A 26,688-nucleotide genomic window follows, 5' to 3' on the forward strand; every position below is an offset into this window, starting at 1 on the left:
TTCTCATGAGAGGCATTTTTCTTCTTTTTTTGCTAATTCTGTCATAAAGTGAATGTTTTTTTAAATTAACATCTAAAAGTGACACGACAGACACCTGACATACAGACATACAATATTAAGATGTGTATCTCGTATTCTTTTCTCCTAGATGGCAGATTTATAAAGCAGGAGGGATGTCAGTGTAAGGGAGACAGTGCACAAGCTATTTGTAGCACAGAAGAGCAAAAGCATAATAAAATAGATTTCAGGACCATATATAATATAGGAACTAATTCAGGGTGGCTGATATGCTTCGGATGCTCCAGGTGATAGCTAGCTCAGTAGATCCAGAATCACAGGACAGTTCAGGCTGAAGGGACCTCAGTAGGTTTCCATTCTAACCTCCTGCTCAAAGCAGGGCCAGGTCTGAGGTCAGACCAGGTTGCTCAGGGCTTTGCTCTGTCAGGTCTTGAAAGCCTCCAAGGATGGGTATGGCACAGCCTGTCCGGGCAGCCTGCTCCACTGCCTGGCTGTCCTCATGGAGAAGTTTCTCCTCTCATCATTGATCCCATAAATCAATGGGATTTATGCCCATTATTTCTCACTCTCCCATCCCGCACCACCATGAGGAGTCTGGCTCTGGCTCCTCATTGACCCCTTGTTGTAGGCATTGGGGGAGTGTTAGATGTCCCCAAAGCCATCTCTTGTCCAGACCAAACAAGCCCAGCTACCCCAGCCCCTCCTCGCAAGGCACCACACTGGGGGCTCTCTGCTGAGCTCCCTCCAGTTAATCTATATCTTTTCTGTGCTGGGGGGGCCAAAACCGGACACGCTACCCTAGATGTGGTCTAACAAGTGCTGAGTCAAGGGGCATAATCCCTTCCCTTGATCAGGCTGTGCTCCTGTCCATGAAGCCCAGGGTGCTGTTGGCCGTCCTCGTCACCAAGGCACACCACTGGCTCATGCACAGCACCCTGCCTGCTGCCTGCCAGGACTCCCAGGGCCTTTCCTGAAGAGCTGCTCCCTGGTCAGTCCATCCCCAGCCTGTATCAGAGCCCAAGGCACTTCATTCCTACGTGCAGGACTTGGCAGTTGTCCCTGTTGAATTTCATGAAGTTCCTGTGAGCCCTTTCCTCCAGCCTCTCTGTGTCTCCCCCATGACGACAGCCCTGCCTTTGAGCATGAAGCCGACATGAATGACATCCACTGCTCTCTCCCAATCCACAGATCCTGTCATTTCATCATAGCAGGCAGTCAGGTCACTCTTGGTAAATCTATGCTGCCTGTTTCTGATCACCTTCTCCTTCATGTGCCCAGAGGTGTGCTCCAAGAGGACTTGCTCCATGATTTCCCAGGGACTGAAGTGAGGCTGACTGGTCTGTTGCTCCCTGGATCACCCTTTTGGCCTTTTTTAATGGCAACATTTGCTTTTCTCCAGCCATCAGGGACCTCCCCTGTCTCCACGACCTCTCAAAGATGAGAGAGATCAGTCTAGCACGGACACCACCAACTCTCCTAGCACTCATGGAGGCAGGTGGTCGGGCCCCATCGACTTGTACAGGTCAACTTCCCTCAAGCTCCCTCAAGTTCCCTGAGTTGACCCTCACCCAGTGCTGGTCCTTCTGCTCCTCCCTGACCCTGCCTCCAACACAGAGGTCTGGGAGACCTTCCTGGTGAAGACTGCAGCAAAAAAGGCATCAGTACCTCAGCCTTACCTGTGTTTACTGTCACTAATTCACCTCCCCACCCACCCCCAATACTGCTGCCATCCCGCACTTTCCTTGTTCAACCTTGTCCTGGTTTCGGCTGGGATAGAGTTGATTGTCTTCCTAGTAGCTGGTACAGTGCTATGTTTTGAGTTCAGTATGAGAAGAATGTTGGTAACACTGATGTTTTCAGTTGTTGCTAAGTAATGTTTAGTCTAAAGTCAAGGATTTTTCAGCTTCTCATGCCCAGCCAGCAAGAAGGCTGGAGGGGCACAAGAAGTTGGGAGGGGACACAGCCAGGACAGACCCAAACTGGCCAAAGGGGTATTCCATACCATGTGACGTCACATGTAGTATAGAAACTGGGGGAGTGGGGGCAAGGGATCATCGCTCGGTCGTCGATCGGTGGCCGTCGATCGGTGGGTGGTGAGCAATCGCACTGCGCACCATTTGTATATTCCAATCCTTTTATTATTACTGTTGTCATTTTATTAGTGTTATCATTATTATTATTAGTTTTTTCTTTTCTGTTCTATTAAACCGTTCTTATCTCAACCCAGGAGTTTTACTTCTTTTCCCGATTTTCTCCCCCACCCCACTGTGTGGGGGGGAGTGAGTGAGCAGCTGCGTGGTGCTTAGTTGCTGGCTGGGGTTAAACCACGACAAACCTTTTACTACTGATGTAGCAGCAGAAGCTCTTCTTGTTGCCCTTGACGTGTCCTGCAAGTGTCAACTATAGGTGAGCTTTGGCTTTCCTGCCAGCATCCCTACACACCCAATAAAGTCAATAGAGAAAGACAATACCTCCACCAGATGATTTACCATCCCTTGCCACTTTGCTCATGCATAAGCTTTGACAAATGTTTGGCTGTGCACAAACTAGCGATAACTAAGCCTTTAGCTGCCCCGTGCCTCAGTTTCCTTGTTGAAATGCACCCATTAACTCCAATGCACCAGCCAGGCTTTGCAAAACCCCTGCTTCTACAAATGGCAGGTGTCGTCGTGCAGGGCCGCAGGGGTCTGAGCCACCTCATGCTCCTCATGACATGCCCAGGTGCTTCATCGCCACGGTCCATTCAGAAGGCAAGAGGGCTGCTGGCAGACCATTGCAGTCACATCCTCCGTTCATCACATGCAGCAATGTTACCAAACTGACCTACTTTCCCCATCCGCCCACGGAAGGCTAATCCTGTTTAGCATTGCTGGAAGGGGATGGGCACGCGGAGAAGTGCTCCGAGTTATACAGATGGCAGTCTTTGATGATTAATGTTAGTTTAATTTGTTTGCCTTTCTGTTTCCAGCCGTGCAAGGGGAGAGCCGAGCAGTGGTTGAACCCAGGGATTCACTTAGTCTGTTCACTGAAGTCTGAATGGCTTTAGTCATTCAGTAATAATAATAAGGAAGATAACGAGCATGTATGTACTGATCTTCATCAGAGATCCCAAGCGCCGCACAAACTTTCCGCGTTGCTCACAAGCTAGAGATAAAGGACGCCTCTTACTTACCCTGGCCACGCTCCAGCACGGCACTGGTGATGTCAGCTGTCTCTTTCCTGACTTAAACTGATGCAAATTACACCACATCCATAGAGGCTTCACAGGCAACTCACCCTAAAATTCAGCTGGTACTGGGCTAGAGGAGGGGAAGCTGTCAAATAACACACAGCAATAGGACCAACATTTCTGACCTACAGAAAAGAATACCGCTTCCCATTAAATGGGAATAATGTAAAGAATAAACCCAGAATAAGTTCAGAGCCTTTACTTCTCTTCGTCATGATCTCATAATACTTAGCTGCATTACCTTTGAGCATCTCCCTGCCATCCCCTGTTCAGAAGAGTGAAGCATTAATTTATGTCAAATGCCATCATTTTCATTGTCCACATTTGGATTTTTTTAATGTCTGTTTTGCTTTAAGCCCATTACCATCTAAAGATTCACTGTACTCATATGTAAGAAATATAGAGAAGCCCATGAAGTTCATGAAGTCCAATATTTTCTCAAAAAGTTTTCTTCTTTTCTTTTTCAGAAGCCTCTAAACAACCTCTTCTCTAGTGTAAACAAAAATGTAGTAATCTACTGAATGCAGGGAGACTAAGCTGCACACTGTCAGGCAAAAATAGTTGTAATTCTAAAGCTGGACACTTACTATGCTACTGGATTTTTCCTTTACTCATAAAAACAGTAATTCCCATAACAATCGCGTCATTACATGACCCGTGGTAACTGCAGACTGCCATTCTCCCACTGAAAAGTCACAGTCCCTTCTCAAATAACAATGTATATCATCAGGAAAGTGATTTTTTTATTATCTTGTCTTAAGTTTTCTTAAGGCTACTCTGTTTACATTTTGATATATCAATTTTCATTGCTACAGCTGTGATTGTGCTGTATTTAGTTATGGACTGCAGCATGTTCTTGTAACAGTTCATAGGTTTACTCTGACAAATAAGGATGGAGGGGTGCAGTTCAGTTTGATGTGTCTATGAATCTGTTGATTTATTCTGATTTGTGTTTATACAAATCCTTCTTGTGTGTGCTCGTGCCATAGCTCTCATGGTGGGATATCCGAGTGCTTCATCCATGTCAGAGAAACATGAAACAAGGCTTTTAAAATGATCAGATGGTCACTTCTTGCCTGTCACCCTGTGACCTTTCCTGCCACTTCCCATTTGCTAATCTTTCTCTTTGCCCCCCAGCAAGGCTTGGAAGGGAAATACTTTACTTGTTAGTGTGGATTACTTCATTTCAGAGCTCTGCCTTAGCTGAGAAGAAGGGGGTACAGCTGCTAGCGCTGTACAGCTGCAAGCACCCATCTAACCCAGGCTGTGGAGCACCCGTGGGACACCACCATCGTCCGGCCACAGTGCCCATCAGACCTTGTCCATCATCCCCAGGCAGGGGACCTGGCAGCGGTGCCAGTGGAGCGACCCAGCCACACTGTCCCCTGTGCTAGTGGGTGGCCAGAAACTGTCCCCCCCCGGCTCACGCCCAGAGCCTGTACTCCCCTTCGGTGCCTTCTTCCAATGTCTTTGATCCTACTCACTATGCACGGGATGCCGTGCATGGGTGGATCTGACCTTTAAATCCCGAAGCACCGAATATACCCGCATGCCTCCTTTATAATGCCGAGATCTTCGCTAACAGCCTTTTTCCTCCCCTTCGAAGAGGGAACTGGAGAGTAACTCCCTGTTGAGGCAGCGCTCAGCGTCTTGCAGAAGTAACGCTCAGCAGAGGTGGGAACAGGAGGCTGAGCGATGTGTCTGGAAGGCACGGGAGCACGTCTACCCCCCACCCTGTTGCTCTTTTTCTTCCCTTTTCACAAAGATAAAGTGTTGGGGCGGGTCTGCCCAGAGGTCAGGAGGTAGTTCAAATGCTTCTTCGCAGTGTCCCAATTTTCCATACAACCCTTGCCCATCCCCTGTCTGTGAGAGGACTGTTCTCCAAGTGCAATATCATCATCTTTACTTAGGATGGTGGTATTGTACCAGTGTCCTAAGCGGGCTGAGGGTGAGGTCCGAGGGACGGCTGAGGTATATCTGTAGTGGATGGGAAGCAACACCAGGGCATGGCGGGCAGCACCCCTCTCCCCAGGGCCGAGCACACCCTGTACAGGACGAGTGGCTGAATACCCCAGGCAAGCCTGTGGGGTGGTGGAGGCAGACACCCCACCATGCCAGAGAGGGAAGGGGAGGAAAAGCCCAGTCTTTCCCCCCAGCTGCCCAACACAAGGCCAGAGGAGCACAAGCAGTGTGATTTCTCACCAGGCTTCCCCAGGCACATCCCAGGACCTCTAAAAGAAATTTATGTCTCTGATTTAATTCAGCTGAGTTAAACGAATATGATTAAAAATTCTTGTTAAATGTCAGGCTGATTTGTAGGAACTGAGATTAGTGGGCCACGTGGCAACTTAGTGGGAAAGCAACAGCTGATATACTTACATTTGAGTGCCAGTCATTTTATAGCATATCCATATGAGGAGTAGGGCAGGAAGGAGAGAAACCAACCTCACCCGTGTAGAAGAGTAGTAGTTTAACTTGCTAAAAAACATGTTTCTAGCACAGGATAAGGTGATCAGTGCCAGATGAATTTTATAGTGCAAGCTCTGTGTCCACTGGGAATAGACTGTATCAAAATAAACATGTGCAGCCTTTCTTCTGGAGAGTCCCTGGAGCGAGCTGGCACTCTGCCTAAATTACTTCTTTCCTGAGCAACTATTCATTGTATGAATGAATGTGGGGGGGATGTTTATGCTATAATTCTCCATCTGATAACTAAGCCAGGGGAACACGGTTAACAGTTTTAGCCAGTCTTTTGTTTCCAAAATGCCACTCTTCCCTGCTTGTGGGTATGCGTCTTTCTGTGTGTCTGTCTGAGTACCACCCTGATGGAAGTACATGAGCTTTCTCCTCCTTACTCCAGGTGGTTCCCCTCTTTTTGAGTGATAGTCTCTTCACTCTGTGTCGATAATGATGATATTAATGAAGCTCCAAATCTAACTGTCACTATTAAATACTGCATCAACAGGAGTTACATCATGTGGTGTTGTTACCCATAGGTTTCCAAATTCTCTTTGTTAGCATGAAAGGATTGTTCAAATTTCATGAAATCCTTGTGCCACTTGTTTTTTTATGTCACCTCCTTGCAGGGGAACCATGGCACAGAGCCATGGCGTTTACTGCCTGCCTCCATCAATGCAATGAGCCAGAATTGCCTCCTAAACCAGGCACTGACAGGGATGAGAGAGCAGATTTCCAGTTTGCTGTTTGGGACCCTCCCAGCTGAGGGACTGAGAGGATAACATAAAGCAAGCAGGTTGCACTAAGCACATACCTAAGCTCCATGCCATGGGTTTCTCCTCCAGGTGTAAGCCTCAGGAGAGGGATGGCAGTACCAGTTCGCAGCAGTTGTATACTCTGCAGTATATATTTTATTGAGAACAGTTTTAATTTCATATGGTACATATGTACTGGCAAATGCTGTTAGCAATGCTTACGATGCTCTGGAGATTTTGCCGTGTGAGCAAACAGAAGCAAAATGACAATTAGATATTGTCTAACACTAGCAACAGCACAGCAGGTCCAGAATTTCATGTCAGTCAGTGAGAAACCTTGCTTACTGGAAGCTGGCCATGAATTGCTTTACAGATCTAGCCAAATCCTTGGCAGAACAGACCAGTTAGACCTGTTGCTCTCTCACAAGGGTAGAGGCTTCCCAGCAGTATAATTCCTTGATGGTTTATAAGGTACAGCTGTAGGAAGCCCCTTTCCATTAGGTACATTGTGCCTCTCCAAACCAGCCAGGGCTGAGCAGCACTGATGCTGACTGCCCCATCCACCCCCATCCTTCCTCAGAGCCACCCAGAGCTCTCATCCCCATATTCCTGCTTTCTACTGGGAATCTGTTACCACCAGAGGAGGCCATGGTGCAGCAGAGGAATACCTTCAGGGATTCAGAGAAAGCGACTTCTTCTGCTGACACTGCCCTATTTTGCTTGTCATACCCTAGATTCAACAAAGGTGCATGCAACAGAGCATTTTGAGCAAAGGTCTAGCAAAAAAAGACAGCAATATCCTAAATGCTAACCCTTGCCTTATTAATTATGCCTTCTTTATTCTTTAATAACATAGGTGAACATTTTGGTTGCAATAAGTGAGCAAATAACAACAAAACCCACTGAATTTTGTCACTACATTTTAGCCTGAATTTTTTGAAAACGCACTTGTTGGGCTAGCAGTCTGATTCTGGGACTGGGCAAATAACTACCTAAAGTATTTGTAAAACACTGATAAATAAAATTTTACTGAATCTATAGATTTTCCTAGTCTAAAATATGGATTGTGATATGGCTGACTTGGCTGTTTTGCAAGGCCAAATAAATATCTGAAAAAACATCTAAAAACTACATGGTATTATTTGTTATTTTGTTCTGTACAATAGAATTCAGCATCTTAAATTTGCCAGTTATGACTAAAAAAGCCAGTCCCTCGGCCTTCATATTTCCTATTTATGCTCCTCCATCACTGAGCTGAAAGCCATGAAGTAGTAGCTTTACCCTCCAATCAGTGACCTGTGGCTTTAATTCCTCATTACTCTTTTATTTGATAAAAAATTACAGGGTGGTTTCATGTTCTTAGCTAACTGTTGAGTAATGAGCAGGTAGAATATTGCTGTTAGAGAACTAGTAGCAGAAGGAGGGAATTTATCCACTATTCTTACTACCAATAAGTTTTCACTCCTGTTTTTTTCATAAAATGTTCTTTAAACAGGCAAATTTATGTGTGACTCATATGTGGAAAATACCATGGGCTTAAATAATGCCTAGCAATTAACTTCCCTCCTCCCCCCCCTCCAATTTTATTCATCTCTTACATGTTGAGGACTCATTAAATGAGAAACATTAATTTTTGAAAATGAATGTTATCATTGCCTGTCATTACACCACTGCTTTGAAAATGATGCTTTGGCAATATCCAGGGTTTGCAGCGGCATTGTGCTGCCGGTTCGGAAAATATTTGTGTGGGGTGCAGCAGCACGCGGCTTTTGTTCTAGGCATGGGCGCGAGGTGCCGTGAGAGGCTGCAGCAGCACAGGGCTTCCTCCTCGGGCTGAAGCAGTTACAGCTCAAGCATCGCTTTCTCACAAAGCCACGGAGCAAAGGAGGGTGGGCAGTGAGCTGGCGACAAGTGTTTCTGAGGATCTCAGCCTTCAGTTGGGCTGCTCTTGCATTTTTCCCTTCTCCTTGCCTACACAAATTTACTTAATTTACCCAGTTTACCCCCTTTTACTCTATGGTTTTATGAACACATCTTGTGCTCAGAGTACTTTCTCCTTGCAGCTCAAACTGCCGGAGCAGTTGGACTATAAACCTGACGGCAGGTCACAACATTTTGGTGAAGATTAGCAAAAAGAGTGACGGGGATGGTGCAGTCCCCATGCTCGGTGCCGGCAGGGCCAGGCAGATGGTCTGTCTGGGCTATGGGAGGGTTTTTTCACAGTGCAGCTTAGGCAGTGGGATTTATAAGGACACTTGAATTTGGGGTGTAATTCAGTAGAGTTACTACTGTCTCTTTTGGCTTTGGGTCAGGGCCCACAGAGGAGGATGAAGAGCCTCCCAGTAGGAAGCGGCATCTGAGAAGTCGGAGGCATCGGTGATGCCGGCTCTTGCGCTGGGGATGGCTTTTGGGGGAACGTGGGGGTGCTGAAAATGCCTTTTCAATTTGGGCAGACCACAGGGTTCATCCAGCCTGCAAGTTTGTGGAGAGTAACCTCCACACCAAAAAATCCCCCAAGAAGTGGCTGGTTTTGTACTGTGCTGGCACACCATGTTGTGCCTGGGAGCCTTGATCTCTGGCTGGAGCCCCTAAGGCTAGTGTGACGCTCAGGAATAACATTATCCACAATGGATGTTTCCTAAAATCAAGGACTGTGGCATAAAGCACTGCTGACACATTTATCTGACCTGGATATCATCACTCTGTTATTAAAATGAAATAGAGCAACTCTGAGATTAACCTGCAAGTAGAGCTAACAAAATGACAATTCATAATGATTCTTGCATTCCTTCAACAGAAAAACCTGCTTAGACAATCTAATGGATGAAGATGAGAAAGACAGGGCAAAGAGGTGAGCACTTTTTCTTTTATAACTCTCTGTTTAACCTGTGATGAGCTTGATACTGTTTGTTGCTGCAGAAGCTGTTTTACCCATAATCAATTAATCAAAGAGAGAGAGAGAGTAAAATACAGCCAAGCACAACTTGAAAAACTGCCATCTCACAGATTCCTATTCTTGGCTACACTGTAAGAAGAAAATAATGTAGCAATGTTTCCTGTGGAAAATGTCAAAAAAGCCAAGGCATTGATCATTTTCTTCACGTTACTGCAGAACATGAGAACTGAAGAACCAACAATGTACTCCTGCCGCTATAAATACATCACCTGAGCTTCCCGAGTGTATTAAAATGTGGGGTTTTTACGAAAAACATTTTGCGAAAGGAAAAGAACTAAAAAAGTGGGGGGTTTACCCCTTATGATGATCATTTATTCAGCAATGCCTGTCTCACAGTAATGAAAACACCCAGAAGTTCCCTTCAGAGCAGAGAAAGACCACGAAAAGTGCTGTGTCAGCCCTAAACTGGCACAAACCTTTATTCATGTACATTCTGCACTCCCTCATCAAGTCCCGGTTGGCGGGAAATCGTTCTGAACGCTTTCTGGGGAGGGAAAGGGTGTGTTTCAAGGCAGAAGACCTGTGGCAATAAAACTCTTAATAACTGTCAGATCTGACTGGCATCTGCGGAAAAGCTGTTTGGAAGCATTCGAGGCTTTTTTTTCCGGACGCGTTATCAATACTGCAGCCTGCCGTTTAATTGCTTTAGAGGGAGCCGTGGGTTGCCCGCGTTTTTCCCCTCGGTTCCCTCTAATGAGAGTATTTCCAGTCCAGGCACAAGTCGTTGATCCGGTTTCATCTCTTTTGATTCCTTCTCCGCTTCTTTCCTCCCCGCAGCTTTTTCTCACCAATATAGGTCAGCACAGGCTGCAGCCGAGCTCAGCCGTTCCCCTTTGCTCCCTCCTCCGAAGGCGCGCGCGCCGGGGCTGCTTCGCACGCTGGCGGCCTGGTTCTCTTCCAGATATTTGTGTGCTAATTGTTCAAAAAGGAAAAAAACAAAAACCAACCCAACGCATTAAACGGATGCTTATAGGACAAAAATAGGATAACACGTATCCTCGCTATCAGTGATTGTCATCGCCATCTGGTATGGGTTTCATGCCGTTTGTTCCTGGAGGGAATTTTTGTCAAACCCTGGGGCAGGCCTCTATCAAGGTGGATAAAAAAATGGTAACTTTGAAAATGAGAAAAGGAAATCGCTTCTTTAAATTGCAATTTAAGTACATTCTGCTTTTTAGAAATAAAGCCAAATTGAAATTAAGTTTGAAATCATGAGAGGCTTCATGGAAGTCTAAAGTTACTTCAGTATACTAAAACCATTCAGATTCATTTAAAAGCTACAGGTTTTCTTCCAAAACTTTAAAGAGAGTCAAAGCTGGGACAAGCCACTGCCTGAACGTTTTGCTGTTGTGTCTTGAAAACCAAGGACTTCTCATCTGTCGGGAAACACTTTCTTTGTTTTTTTTTTTCTATTCGGTATAAGAACCAGGTTCCTCAGTGCTGAGAAATGCAAGAGGGGATAAAAAAGCCAAGAAAATTGTTCTTTTCTTTCATTTTCTGTGTTAAAAGTAGGTGAGACTGGAAATTTCTGCATCTAACTCTTTGGGGACGGACCCAAGCCAGGAGCTGGGTTTCTCAGGTTACAGACATAGTTGCACACCATTTACTATCTATCTGCTGCAATTTATTAGGTAAATACAGGTTGTATTATACAGACATGAGAAGTGGATCCATCCTCTCCCAAGGAGAGGAACCTGCCCTCCCACCCCTGTGCCAAGTGTTCAGTACTTGGCCAAGATGTATAGCTTTTCGTTCAGGACACTGGTTATTTTGAGCCCCATTCTGCATCCTCTGACTGCCTAAGGCACTACTTCACTCAAAAGACCTGAGGACTAAAATATGGATATGATGGCACCACACTTGGGAGCATCGAAGACCTCTTTGAGGTCTTCTGATCTTCTGGAGATCAGAAACCATCATTTCATTTTGAAGTCTTTGTTGCTAGACAAGGCTTACTTTGTTTTATAGATTTATTAATTTTAAACAAAAAGCATGCTTTGTGCACTTTTTTCTCTATCTTCTTTTCTTTTAGCTTGCTTTAATAGTAAATTATTTTAAAATAATTTCTTTGCAATTCAATTGAATTACAAATTGCAGACAAAACCTGCTTGAAGTGAACCATAAAAAAGTGCTTAGTAGATAAGGACTATCACCTGCCATTTTCCACTCCAATAAAAAGTAAATTTAAGAATCTGAATGAAGGTATGTGGTACAGTTACTTGCTTTGATGCATGTATCGTGTATCCCACTGGACAGCAAAAAGAAATATGAAATTTAGTGTAAAGCTTCATTTCATTGTAAATCAGCAAGACGTCATGGCTACTAGTCAGCAAGTATCAGTCTCTCTTTAAGACAATAAGCAGCAACTATATAAGAGAATGAAAATGGCTATTTAGAACATGTTTTAAATGGGTGATTTTGATCATTCTGAATTTGAGCTGTCCTGCATTGCCTTTAGCTGTATTCACTAAAAATCCAGATTTTATTCATACTATGTCTCCTTCTTCCCCCTGGATATACTGTGGTTTTTTGGAGTAGCAATGAGGGAGGAGAACTGGGACGAATAGTATGGAATTAAGACAGAGACTGTTTTGGCTTACTATAAATGATATGCCCTAGCAGTGAAGTAAGCAAGGCTAGGGAATAATCTTCCAAGGGAAGTGATGAAAACTGCATTATTTAAGATATTTACAACTGGACTGAACAAAGCATTTACAACTGTGCAGGGATAGTTTAGATGACCTAATTGTGGTTTTTTTCTCATTTTTTCCCCCTTTTTAAGATTTTACAGTGATCATCGATCCAGATCTTGGTAGAGTTATTTCCACTAGAGGAGTTTTTATATTTCCTTTGTGAATAAAATGTCAAGTGTTAAAAATAGATTCTTTCTATTTCTGTCAAGGCATCTTTATTTTTTTGGAAAAAGCAACACTTTCCCTATAGACGGCTGGTGTTTTATTTTATTTTCAGGGCGATCAAGACCTTTTGAGCTTAAAATGAACTGAGGATTGAATTATGAGGAAGTAAAATGTTGATGTTCTTAACGTCCCCTTGAACTGTACAGAAATAGGATAAGGCTGGAGCTTTTCACATCTTGTTCTGACAGCCTTTTGCACTGTAATAAGAACAGGCTGAAATCAGTCAGGCAGTATCCACCCAATCTCTTGTGTTCAAAGCTGTAAAATAATCAAGTGTTGGCTTCTATCCAGTATATCTCCAAGTGCGTTCAGGGTTGAGAGCAAGACAAACAAAAATTACCCCTCTGTCGGTAGTAACATCCAGAAGCCTCCACAGTGATTTCTCTGCTAAAAATGTTTACTGCCATCCTGGTCCTTGGGGGGGAATGTAGATGCTGGGCTAAATTTTGCTCTGATTTTCAGCAGTGTGCATCCAGAGCTGCTTATGAGGTACAGCAGAGTTATCTGGGACCAGGAAACTCAGAGTGAGAACTGGCCTCTTGGCTTTTCTTTCCTGTCTACATGTAACCAGATTTTTAGATCTTTACGTAATTAACAAGGCAAATCTTGTCTGCTTGAGGACCTTTCAGAAGAACAAACAAACCTTATTTATTTCTATTATATTTATTATATTATTATTTGTTTATTTGTTTATTTTTAAAAAAAGAATTATTATTATTATTTTATATTTATTTCTATTTTTAAATGGCTACAGAAGTCTGGGTGATACCCTCCAAGTAGAATGATTGTCATATTCATGGGAACAATTCAGAAAATACTTGCTCATGTATAGGTTGACATATAATTTAAAAAAAAAAAAATAAAGTGCACATGCAGCAGCAGAAGCTGGGTCTCTCTGAGGAGTCTGCAGGCTAAACAGACAAGACTGGCGAAGAAAGCTGAAGAGTCCCCATTTTACACCTAAAGAGCCAGGGCACCGTGACCTTAAGTGATTTGCTAGTGGCACACAGAGCTTAGGGGCAAGCCGGGGACCCCTGCTAGCACTTCTGAGTCCCCAGGTCTGGGAACACACCTCAGCCTCAGAGCCCGTCCACGCTGGCATGAGTCCTTCTGATGCCCTCCCTCCTGCTTGCCCTTGTCATCTTGGAAAGGAGACTGAACTAGGTGGCATAGGAACTAGATGGGAGCTGCAGCAACCTCTGCTCGGGTCCCTGATCTTAATGACTGGAAGACAACAGCCCGATTCCTCTCGGTAAGCCAGCTTGGAGGTAGCCAGAGGACCTGTGACCAAAGCGGGCAGGTCCCTCTAGCTGGACCCAGCTCCAGTGCAATGGCTGAGCTGCAGTACTGGCATCCCTGTCTCCTGTTAAGGCTGGACAGATGGGTATGACCCATAGTTTTACCAGTTCCCGCTCTTTTCCTTTATGGACAATTTTACTGTTGTCACCATATTGCTATTTCTTCTTGCTCTGAGTGCCTTCTCAGAGCCTGCGGGAACTTTGAAGGTCCTGCGCATGCCTAGGAGATGGACAGAGCTCCTTCACCTACAGGCTTAATGCCGACCTCATAGGCTCGACCGGAGTGCCTAGAGGCAGCACAGAGGGGCAAGCAGAGCCTCCGTCTCCCCGCTGGACTCTAAGAGGGGCCCAAAGACAAGAGCAGGAGGTGGGAACAGTCACCTCCTGCTTGTCTCTGCAGCTTTGCTGGAGGCCAGTGTCAATCTTCACATACTGAGGCACACAGCAAGTTAATTTCCATGTGTGTACACTGCAAAGAGGAGGTACATGATGATTTTTCCTCTTGGTCTGCTCATCCTTTTTTTTTAACCCTGTCTACAGGGCTTCACGTAACAAGTCTGAGAAGAAGAGGCGCGATCAGTTCAATGTTCTCATCAAAGAGCTCAGCTCCATGCTTCCAGGCAACACCCGCAAAATGGACAAAACTACTGTGCTGGAAAAAGTCATTGGCTTTCTGCAGAAACACAATGGTAAGATTTACTGCAGCTCTTCATGCACTTGCCAGACGGTTACTACAATATCCTATTTCCTTCAGTGATTATCAGAGTGGCTGAAGGGGTCCATAAGTGCCAACATAAGGTATTTTTTTTTCCTATCATCTCATCAAAATATCATTTGCAGACACTGTGCTGCCCAAATCCATCTCCTTGGCTGCTCTTTATTTGAGGATGACTCTCAACCTGCTAGAGAAGGGGGCAAATGTCAGGAACTGAGGGAAGGCGGACAGCAGTGCCCTGCAGCACATGTGAAGAGGGATGCTTTGAACAAGAGCAATTTGGGGCCAGAGGGAAGATTCCCTTCCTTGAAGTTTGCAATATTCCCTGCAGAAAAAGGCAGGGAAGCAATCTGTTCAGCCCCGTGCTCCTCAGTGGACTGTGTAGGACTCAATTTTCCACAGTGAGCAGAAAACTCAGACTAGAAAAGGCCTGTTGATGGTGAGAGCACAGCATGAGTTGCGGATGGTACGGTATTGCTGTGGGTTAACCCCGACAGCTCAGCCCCACGCAGCCGCTCGCTCACTCCCCCCAGCAGGATGGGGGAGAGAATTGGACAGGTAGAAGTAAGAAAACTTGTGGATTGAGATAAAGACAGTTTAATAAGTAAAGCAAAGCAGAACAAGGAATTCATTCCCCACTTCCCATAGGCGGGCAGGTGTTCAGCCATCTCCAGGAAAGCAGGGCTCCATCACGCCTAATGGTGTCTTGTGAAGACAAACGCCATCACTCCAAACGTCCCCCCTTTCTCCTTCTTCCCCCAGCTTTACATGCTGAGCATGACGTGATATGGTCTGGGACATCCCTTGGGTCAGTTGGGGTCAGCTGTCCTGGCTGTGTCCCCTCCCGACTCCTTGTGCCCCCCCAGCCTGCTCGCTGGTGGGGTGGGGGGAGAAGCAGAAAAGCCCTTGGCTCTGTGTGAGCACTGCTCAGCAATAGCTAAAACATCCCTGTGTTATCAATGCTGTTTCCAGCACAAATCCAAAACATAGCCCCATACCAGCTACTATGAAGAAAATTAACTCTATCCCAGCCAAAACCAGCACAGGCTCCAATTTTTGAAGTCACTTTCAGCAAATTGCATCCACAGATAGCTGGCATGCTTCACCCCATTTGCACAAGCAGAAGCTACGTCACATTTGCACAGCATGCAGTTGCAATAGTAAAGTTCAGCCTCGGAAAGCCAGGAGTTTATTTTTTAAAATGCACACAGCGGTGACAGTTAAGGCCCTTAGACACGTGTCCTCACAGAGGGCAGAGGAGATTTCTGACCCTGCTGATCCAGTCTGGTTGGTCTAGTTTCTAGTCGATGAGAGGAACATGCACTGTGGGGTCCCTGACGCACAGACATCTGCCAGCAGCAAACTGAAACGCTTCTCCCTTATAAATCAGGGCACTGGTTTAAAAGAGGGCTGTCTTGCTCTGCCCCTGTGAGGAAGAGGCTTCAGTGGGTGACTGTGGGGAACATCCCTGGTCCCAGAAAGCAGAAAGGGCTCTCGCAAGCTGATGCACCGCATTACCTGCCTCACTTTGCTCATCCAGCACCTCCTGCCCGCGCTGCCTGGAGAACTCTGGGTGAAAAGGAAAAGGCCATAAAAACTCTTATATCATGACCCCCAATATAATGGAGTCACAAATGTCAAGCTTATTGAGGAAATAATTATAGTGGTTCTGTTGTTAGAGCATGGTTTCTCCTTAAATGAATTTTTGCCACAGACAAGATGATTTCATGCAGGAGGGCACGACTAGGACATCTCAAAGTTTAATAATTGTATATACCTCTTAAAAAATGACGGTAATAACATATCTTTTTTTCTTTTTAGCTGCCCAAGGCAGAGTAAAGGAGGATGTGAATATTCTCAATTATAAAGCCAAGCAAAGAACAGTCACATGAGATTTGAATAAGTGTAGATAAGTGTAGCTGATAGCCCAAATAATTTACTCCAAAAGGCACTTCATTTCTGGAAGATGAACTAGGTAAAAGAAATCTAACAGTCACAAATCCTTCCACAGCAATTGGGTCAAACTGTGACTGGTTTTTGTGCACTTGCTAAAAAAAGCAAATGTTACCTATTTTTAAACTAGATTAGTAGTCACACAATATAATACAAAGCATCAGCATTTAAAAATGTTGATTATCTTCAGCATACTTTGGATCTGGTTTATTCAATCGTATTTCCCTTTCATTTAGTAGGCTAAACCAAGATTTTAGTCATAACAGAGGAGGAGGTCAATTTTCAGATTTTTTTCTTCATAAACAGCCTCCTTCTTCATAATCCACAGAATCTCCCAAATCTCAAGTAGTTCTTCTAACAGTTGCTGTTTCATGTATATCAGCTTCTCCAAGCGACAGATCTGCTGAAAGTATCCTATATTCTGAAACTATATAGCAAAAATCTGACCGGCTGATCTCTCTTTTTCCTTAATCTGTTTTTGAAACCTCCGTGTAAGACCATGGGGGCTGGGGAGAGCCACGGTGCTATCAGTGAGAGCCCCCAGCAGTGCAGAAAGTGAGTCAAACGAGCTGGTAGAAGCAGACAGCTGCACCTCCACTAACAAAGCCTGAAAGGAGGCTTTGATTTCTTTTTAGGTGACAATATGCACAGGCACTGGTATAAATTTACTGTCTTTAATATCATTTAGCCATTTGCATTTCTCTGGCCAGTTTGCCTATGTGGTCCGAATAGGGAGCATTGGGTATTACATGCTCTGGAAGTGTTAATCGATAGGATTAATTAGCAGGAGGCGCTGAAAGGAGGAGACAGGCTGCGCTCAGCATCCCCTCACTACTAGAGCTGAATAGGGAGCACTCTTAGACAAGCGGAGTGAGCTGTGAAAAAAACCAGCTCAAGTGTCTCTAAATTGTAAGATCTGTCCCCCATAACCCTGCCTGACTCAGGCAGAGCTCCTGTGAGTGGCTGGTTTTTGAAGGAAATGGCTCACCGTGGTGCATCCAGCTCCCCCGCTCTGGTCCCCCGTTTCAGTGCGAAGCTGTGACTTGTTACCCTGGTGCCTGCACCCCTCCATGGAAAGTCCTCGGGGACTGAGCATCCTCAGGCTGCCGCGGGGCCAGGACCGGCCAACAGCGGAGCAAAACCCCCCTGGTGTCTCATGGGTGGACAGCAAAGGAGACCCTTCCCTCCGGATAGAATTTGGGATGAGATGCTGGTGCTCCGTTCCCTCTCCTGGGCTGCCCTGCACCGTGGGGCTGGCGGTTGGCAGGGAGAGAGCGAGGGCAGCAGCACCAGTGTAAGGCTGCTGCAAATACTCATGTTTTGCTCACAGTTTGGAGAACGGAGCAATAGCTCTGCTCTTTGGGGTCACGGCCCTTTGGGACTCCTCCGAAGCAGTTTTCTTGCTGCTCCCTAGTTGGCACAGAAGCTGTAGGCTGAACCCTAGCACTCTGGCATCCTAAGGTTGAAGCTGTAAACTGTAAATATCAATTTGACATGTGCTAATCCTTGCCTTGATTTTAATTTCATGCGAAGTGGTTTTATCTTTTGATCAATACCCAAGTAATGCTGCTTGAGGCCAATGGCTATGTGAATACAGGCTCCCACTGAAGTCACTTCAAGCTGAGCTGAGTAAAAAATGAGGAAAACATTGCAGGATCAGGCCCAGTTTAGATAGTCATTACTGTCTCTGTATGCAAAACCCATGGCTGAAAACTGCAATTTTTTAATATAAAGGTGATTTCTGTCTTTTTATAGCAACTCATATATAGTCTTGCAAGATACAAGTTTCTTTGAATTTAAAAAATTGAAATGTTTTATTTGTCTAGAAGTCTCAGCACAGACGGAGATTTCTGAAATTCAGCAGGACTGGAAGCCTTCATTTCTCAGCAACGAAGAATTCACCCAGCTGATGTTGGAGGTGAACATGCATATATACCTTTCCTAATTTTGTCTAGCAGTCATGGAAGTGCCCATGCGTCTAGAATAAAATGCCATCTGCAGTTCCGAAAGAGGAGGTTTCAGGTACTGCTGTATTTGACCGTCAAGCAGAGCTGTCACTGGGACAAGGCATTAGACTCCCCACATGTTGCTTTTCACTCTCAATGGTACCGTTGCACTGTGCTGCCGCAGCCTGCAAAGCTGCACAGGAACTCCCAAGAAATGCAATCCAGGGGAGAGATTCAAACCACAGGTTACATTTTCTTTTTACAAACAGAGGTGAGGAAAAGGGCATGTGGCAGTTTTTCTCCTGTTCTTGGAAGGCGTTATTATTGCCTAATATTTATGCAAGACTAGCACCTAAAAAGCAACAGTGTCGTGTCGCTGTAGTGCTAGGTGCTGTACAAGCAGCTAAAACCTGACAGCTCCTCTTGATTTGACACAGTTAATACTTCCACTCTAATGATTTTCAAGACCCTTATCAAACACTTTTTATTCTAACAGGGAGAGGGTTATTTTGCAATGATATTTTTAAAATTACCTTTAAATTATACCATACGTGCTTTTAACGCTAGCTGGGATTTGAAGGGGGATGACTCAATGGCGTTTATGTAGGTTCGAGATGAAATGCAAATGAGCTGCTAAAAGGTATTTTTCTCTCTCAGTAACAGCTAGAACCTTCTTTAGCAAGGATCTTCTCCCGTACTAATCACGTGGAGGTTGCATGGCCCCACAATGTCCTTTGAGAACAAGCTTCTCCTGCTCCCACAGATGATGTGAACGTGGGGCATGATCCAGGCTCTGGCGGCGGGCAGGGAGGGATGCTGGGGAGAAGCTTGACCCACCAACGGGTGACAACGAAGCCAGGGCATGTTGCTGGCCCCCAGGGGCTGGCGGTCCCTCGGCCGTTGCAGTTTGTTGTGATGAGACCCCCCCTGGTCCAGTGTTATGAGATGCTTTGCTCCCATTGCACTGACGACCACCCATTCCCACCTCAGTGCGCAGGAACTTAATGTACATAACTCCTTCAGTCTGCGCTGAAATATTTCCCTCAGACAGCAATAAATTGGCAGTTGTCTTGACTGGCTGGGCCTTTGTTGATTCTACTTGTATGCCACACAATTTTAGATTAAAACAATTGCTTTTCGTTTCCCAGCTTATAAATCACCTTCCTGCTACTGTGATTTTCCATGCCCTTCAAGATAACATTGGGTATTGGGATGTCCTGTTGAGCCAGCTGTTCATCATTCACTGCTTTTTTTGCCTTTCTACTAATCTTATTTATTAACATTTGGACAAGACTGCTTGAAGTTTTTCCCATCCTGTTATTAAAAGATGGGAAGGGTTTTTTCAAGCACTGATTCAAAAGAATCAGAACATAATTGACTGTGGTAATACATCAGCTTTCCTGAAAATGGACTTTTCTTACCCCATTGAAAAGGCTGTCATCAAATTGCATAAGAGTAGGCATTAGGCTCTGTTTGTCCATCTAGGACTGCTGCAGTAGTGAAATCTTTGAAAAGGGATATGCCCTCTTAATTTTGGAAGGACCAGTTGTAAGTAAATAAAAATAGAATTATGTATGCATACATTAACTTGATTTTACCACAAAATTCTGATGTGAGTCACTTTGTATAATCTGCATTGGATATGAAATAAAGACTTGATTTAAAAAAAACCCAACAACCTTCACCATAGTAACATGCACAATCCAGCTGCCTTGTAAAATCACTGCTCTCTTCCATGGGTTAACAACTATCAAGCTTTTTTAGAAAACAGCTTGAATGTACTACACTAAAGAAAAACATATTCTCTGCACTTAGATTAACAAAATCAAACTAACTATAGCAGCTGGAGGGTTTTCAGAGATGCTAAACACACGCTTTTCTACTGGGGTATAAGTTATTGACCTGCTTTTCAAAGGATTGTAGCACCAGCAGATTCCCATTGACTTAAATAGTTGTGGGTGCTCAGCATTCTCTGGAAAAAGGAACATATGTTTGTGTCTTTATTCAAGGCTTTGTGTTTTCCTTTTTTTTGAAAAACAATTAGCATTTTCCAGTGTTCTCAGAATTCTTTCCCTTATTGAAGTCAGCAGGGGAGAAGGATGTGCTGTGGCTCACAGGATCAACTGCTAGTCTGGCTTGGAGGCACGCCTGGGTTTGCAGTAAGGTTTTGTAACGCCTTGGCACCCTGATCAGGCTCTTTGCAGCACACCTGTCTGCTGAACAGGTATTGCCTCTGGAGTCTAGTCGAACTCTGCTCTGCTTCAGTCCTGCTTGCGGTGTCCGTACTGCTCAAATGCTGCGGGCAGCACTGACTCCAGATCACCAGTGAACTGACAGGAAGGACCCAAACCTGCTCCACTTGCAGGCACTGGGAGCTTCACCAGTGTCCCCTTAATTACAACAGGAAGGTTTTAATATAGTCTCTGAGCACCTACTGTTGAGTCTTAATTTTTGGGGGGGTTCTGCTCGGAGTAGGTTGCTTTAGGTCTGGAAATCTACCTAGATTTAACTTCGAACAACATTTAGCTCAAAACTTTGCATCTCAGACTGAAGGAGAAACTAATTCTGAAGGTGAAGTTGCTCCTGTGCAGAGGATGGGGATAAGGTGACATTCCCCTCCAGTCCTAGGAGTGAAGGGTCTTCCCGCAAGGTGGGACTGAAGTGAGGAAGAAACTCTGCAGAAGGGTGAATTTCTCTTGGAATGAGTAATCTAATACCATGACCTTTAAAATAAATCACTCAATTAAAACTCGGGCTAAGGATTATTTGATCATTTGCATTGCTTTTACTTACATGAAAGCCCAGTAATATACAACGTTACATTAATACAAACTGAGATTTATGGGGTTTGCAGAGAAGTACCATTTTGAGATAGGACTGCATCCTTTCATCGTCCTTTGATATTTACACAGAGCTCAAATGTTCATTTTAATAACTTCCAAGGGATCCAGTCTTAGTCATTTTGCATTATTAAAATGTGTGATTAATTTAAAAACTGAGACATGAAATGTTCCTGTGAGCCCTTTGTTGCTTCAATAGTAGGTTTTACTAGACTACAAAGAGTGTCGTAAAAGTTAAATCAGACTGTAAAATCAGAGAATTACTGTTCTGCAACTTGAGATAACGCTCCTACAACGTGATAACAATACGGTGCTGAAGTCAAACTGTTTTGATCAACATGCAATGAGCTGTCCTGTTTACACCACTCATTCCATTAAAGCACTCTCCACTTGTCTGTTTTCCTTAGGCATTAGATGGCTTCATTATAGCAGTAACCACAGGTGGAAGCATCATCTATGTGTCTGACAGCATCACACCTCTTCTAGGGCATTTACCGGTGAGTAATTCTGGCACTGGCTTTTCTACTACACATTGTCAGATTGGGCCCTACATTTTTAGAAACAGATATAAAAGGGTGGTGGGGGGTGGTGTTTTCCTGAAAACGCGGTGAGGGGTTTTGTCCCTGCCTTATGCTGGCCACTGCTGTTGATCAGCTCGGTTCTCTCTCTGTCTGGTTCATACCCTTCAGGTTTTTGTTGCTATGAGGCACTTCGGCTTGAATGGAAAAAGCTCTGCAGGAATACTCTGGCCAGGGGAGGGACAGGGTGACCTGGTTGATCTTTTCCATCTCTGATTTCTAAGCTAGCAGAGAATAGCACTGGTGCCGCTGGCAGCCTGGCGAGGAGCTTGTTAAGGGCCTTATTCTGCTCCCAGGGAGGTAAAGGACAAAACCCCCATTGAATTCGGGGGAGTGGGAGTTAGCCAGTGGCTGCTGCCGAGCTGTCCCCGCAGCTCAGCTGTGCTTTCCCAAAGGGAGCGCACCCAGCTCCCGGGAGGTGCTGGTGGAGCCAATGCTCGGCGCTCGGGTCTGGCACATGGGGCTTGTTTTATCTGCGGGCTGCTGGGTCTTGCTGTGGGAGACACTCCTGCGTGCGCTGGCTTGGGCTGGAGGAGCAGGGGAGAGGGACTGCTCTGAACCCTGCTCTGGTTGCTAAGGCTGCTCTAGGAGAAATGGCACGATAATTAAGGATTAATCCTCACATTCATTTTTAGTAGCTTGGTCTCAAATAAATACATGCCCAGGAGAAAAAAAAAAAAGCTGCCAAATCATTATTGTACCACCCGCCCGCCATGTTCTTAGGAAAATTGCAATTCTTTTTCTCTCATTTACTTTTTCACCAAATACGTGTCATGTTTTCCACCCAGACAAATGTATTTCACACACACTGCCTTGCTGTAATATGAACAAAAATTATTTTCTTCTGAGACGAAAGGAACTTGATGAAAGGCGGCAGCTCGTGGTAAATGCAAGAATATTGCTATGCAACAACAGATTGAACTGAATCTATCTATTTCAGTTTTCTTTAATCTTCAACAGTTGAGAAAACCAGTAGTTGACTATTTTCTGACATTTGCCTTCACTTCAAAGACAGAGCGCACCCTGTCCTGCATGCAGGCTGTTGGGTGTTTATAGATGTGATGGGTTAACCCTGGCTGGATGCCAGGTGCCCACCAGAGCTGTTCTATCACTCCCCCTCCTTCTCAACTGGACAGGGGAGAGAAAATATAACAAAGAGCTTGTGGGTCGAGATAAGGATAGGAGAGATCACTCACCAATTACCGTCACGGGCAAAACAGACTCAGTTTGGGGAAAAATTAACTTGATTTATTACAAATCAACCAGAGTAGGGTAATGAGAAATAAAACCAAATCTCAGAACACCTTCCCTCCACCCCTCCCTTCTTCCCGGGCACAACTTCACTCCCGGATTCTCTACCACCCCCCCCCCAGCGGCACAGGGGGACGGGGATGGGGTTTACGGTCAGTTCATCACACGTTATTTTCTGCCGCTTCATCCTCCTCAGGGGGAGGACTCATCACACTCTTCCCCTGCTCCAGCGTGGGGTCCCACCCACGGGAGACAGTCCTCCACGAACTTCTCCAACGTGGGTCCTTCCCACGGGCTGCAGTTCTTCACGAACTGCTCCAGCATGGGTCCTTTCCACGGGGTGCAGTCCTTCAGGCACAGACTGCTCCAGCGTGAGCCCCCCACGGGGTCACAAGTCCTGCCAGAAAACCTGCTCCGTGGGCTCCTCTCTCCACAGATCCGCAGGTCCTGCCAGGAGCCTGCTCCAGCGCGGGGTTCCCACGGGGTCACAGCCTCCTTCGGGAACCCACCTGCTCCGGCGTGGGGTCCTCCACAGGCTGCAGGTGGAGATCTGCTCCACCGTGGACCTCCATGGACTGCAGGGGGACAGCCTGCCTCACCATGGTCTTCCCCACGGGCTGCAGGGGAATCTCTGCTCCGGCGCCTGGAGCATCTCCTCCCCCTCCTTCTTCACTGACCTTGGTGTCCGCAGGGTTGTTTCTCTTACATGTTCTCATTCCTCTCTCCGGCTGCCGAATACCGCCGTCCCAACTTTTTTTCCTTCTTAAAAATGTTCTCCCAAAGGCGTTACCACTATCACTGATTGGCTCGGCCTTGGCCGGCGGCGGGTCTGTCTTAGAGCCGGCTGGTATGGGCTCTGTCGAACACAGGGGAAGCTTCCAGCAGCTTCTTACAGAAGCCACCCCTGTAACCCCACCCGCTACCAAAACCTTGCCGCACAAAACCAATACAATAGACTTACTGATTTCCATGGAATTTCCTTGTCTTTTGTGGTTTGGGGGTTTCAGTGCTATCCCTTCCAAATACTGATTCTTAGTGGAGACAGTAGATCAGCTGCAGGAATATATTGCTCTTCAGGAAGACACATTTCAGACCCTCTGCCTAAAACCTTAAGCCCTGACTGAACATGGATGGATTCAGATTCATAATTTCTGAGTTGGACCATCAGAGACTTAATTGGTTTTCCTTCCCAAAGTCATGCCTTGTGTGATAATCTTGCACAGTATCCAGCCCAAAATGAGGACAAAGATGGCCATTATTTTTTATTTGCACAGAAGCAGCACATAGCAGCCCAAGCCAGGGACCAACCTGCCGGGGCTGGAGGTGGAGCAGGAGTTCCCACAGACCTTCTCAGAGCTGATGGGATCATAATGGTTAACAACTGCCCCACCAGCCCGCCCATGCGGAGTGACTGGGTGCATCCCAGAGACTGCAACTGAGCAAGCAATAAAGGCTTCTGCTTCCCAAGGTCAGCAAATCACTATGGCCATGGGCAGGGGCCCAGCTGAGTGTGTGGTTAGGTGCACACTGGGCATTTTAGTCCCATGCTGCCCTTTCCAAGTGTCTTTTTAAGTTTTAAAACTGATCAGAATGCTATCTGGAAAAATCTATGTGGCTTATTCTGTTTACCTCCAGGATCTATTTGTAAGCTAAATTCAGTCACTGTTTGAGGGACAAAATACCAATTCTTTCTCCTTTGTGACTGCAGGGAAAAAAAATACTCTGCAAATCTTCTGCTTTGAGCACTGAAAGGAAAGCAAAACTGGGCAGAACGCGGAGCAAGGCTCTCTGAGGGCCCCTATCAAGAAATCTGATGTATTTTCTTTCATTAAAATCATGGAAGACTCTGGTGCTGAGAACAAATATATCCAATTCTCTTTAATACAGCTTCCCTAAGTTCCATGGAGCATTTTCAAACACAAACTTCCTCTGTTGTAATTCTGAATAGTTTGTTATTACAATATCTAGAGGCTAATCCTAGGGTCGATTGATGTAAAGAGAGGTTTAGCTCACATGGTGAGATTGACTATAGTTGAAATGAAGTGAACTCCTTGAAGTCTGGTCACAACTCATAGCATTTGCCAGTCAGATGGTACTCTATGACCCCAAGACTAGGCAGTCTCTGGAGGAGGGTTCTCCCTGTCCCTTCTTGCCTGCTTTGCTGAGTGAAACAGTTAAACACAGGCAGCAGAGTGACTATTTCCAACCTACAGGAGGAGGAGATGCAGCTTTCTCATGGACGTTGCCTGTCCACGGACTCAGGCAGAAGGTGCTGTATCTGCTCACGGACTGGGCGAGTGGTGTCCGTCTCACCCAGCTTTAGTCCCGTCCATCTCACCCAGCTTTAGTCCCGTAGCCGAGGGGTCCGTGCTCGGTGCCTGCCCACGCAAGGCTCCTTGAGGGTTGGCGGGGAGGTGGCTGTGCAAAGGCAGGAGGTCCCTGGCAGGGCTGAACTTCTCCTGGGGGGCTCTTTCTCCCCAGGGGCTCCCCAATGAAGATCAGGCAGCTGCTCTGGTGTGTTGGGCGCTTAAGTTAAATGTCAGGGTGGAAAAATCCAGGACATCATAGCACCTTACAGTGTACAAAAGCTTTGCGTGCTGTGTTGCTTTTACAGGGTAGCAATGGCATCTGAGCAGAATGTACAGGTTGATACAGGGGCCAAATCCCAGCACATGATAGTAGAGCTCTCTTGATTTTTTGGGTTGATGGGAAAGAAGCCTGTCTCATTTGCAGCCTTCCACTTTCCCATTCCTGTACTGGTCATGTTGCTCAGTTCTCCTGCTTTCTTTCTCTACAGCAAGAATAACTCATCATATTTCCTCCTCACCCCTCCAAAAAGCAATGAAAAGGTGAAGGAGCTCCATTTTGGAGTACAGGTGTTTTGTTGAAACTGCACATATACTTAAGCTATACATCAAATGATTGCAGAACTTGGGGCAAATTTACTGTGTATTGTTTTTTAGAATGGACCAGCATCCCTGTATGCAAAGCTGTTGTTTCTTTGCCGGCTATAGCTATCAGGGGTAAATACTCAGAAGTTTCTGTTAGCAGGATCCACAGCTTCCAAGGCGCAGAGTAGATTCCAGCTTAGCAGCATAAATATGCATTAATGTAGTTCATCTAACCACTCTACCCACAGTCACTGTAATTTATCTTTTATCCACTTTGCCTGTCTCATTCAGCAATGCTTTGTGGCTGTGTCTGCCAGCAGGGCAGAACTGCCCGCTGCAGAATAATTAGAATAATTAGACAAAGCTGCAAACCGTTCCCCTCCAACCAATACATTTTTGTCTGTGATGATCAAATTTTGTCCATCTCTCTGGTCACCTTTTTGCCATGGCACCAGATGTCTGCTCTTTGGGTCTGGTGAAGAATTAGCTCTGAATAGCTTGCCTGGCATTTCCTACAGCTCCAGCAAGACCATGGAATATTTGCTTCCTTCTCTCTATTTCATTTGTCGATATATTCTTGATTGACGTATTGATTCAAGAACACTGTTGGAGCTTTGATACCTGCAAGGTCCAGAAATTCTGTTCCGTGCGCTGCTTTACAGGTGTGCCTAACCTCTGCAGGAGGCAAGAGTTGTAAAACACAGTAAGAAGTAGATACCTTATCATTTTTTTCAAACTCATTAAAAAAAAGTTGGTATTTCCTAACAGCAAAGATGCAAACCAACATTAAATTCTGGATATGTGTCGTGGTTAACAGTTAACTCTAGACAGTTAACTCTATCCCAGCTGAAACCAGGACAGTATGGTACCTGATGGCAGCAAA

At 45.4% G+C, this 26,688-nt stretch overlaps 1 protein-coding gene across 3 annotated transcripts in view; it reads left to right on the forward strand.

Moving 5' to 3' along the window:
• Positions 1 to 26,688, forward strand: part of NPAS2 (neuronal PAS domain protein 2) — a 108,269-nt gene that overhangs the window by 43,053 nt on the left and 38,528 nt on the right. For all 3 annotated transcript variants that reach the window (XM_052773904.1, XM_052773903.1, XM_052773901.1), the window contains exons 2-5: positions 9,257 to 9,310; positions 14,172 to 14,320; positions 18,126 to 18,217; positions 21,493 to 21,582. In XM_052773904.1, coding sequence (XP_052629864.1) covers positions 9,257 to 9,310; positions 14,172 to 14,320; positions 18,126 to 18,217; positions 21,493 to 21,582 — 385 coding nt within the window. The remainder of the gene's footprint in view (positions 1 to 9,256; positions 9,311 to 14,171; positions 14,321 to 18,125; positions 18,218 to 21,492; positions 21,583 to 26,688) is intronic.

This window comes from Harpia harpyja, chromosome 22 (genome assembly GCF_026419915.1).
Source record: "Harpia harpyja isolate bHarHar1 chromosome 22, bHarHar1 primary haplotype, whole genome shotgun sequence".
NCBI classification, from domain to species: Eukaryota; Metazoa; Chordata; class Aves; order Accipitriformes; family Accipitridae; genus Harpia; species Harpia harpyja.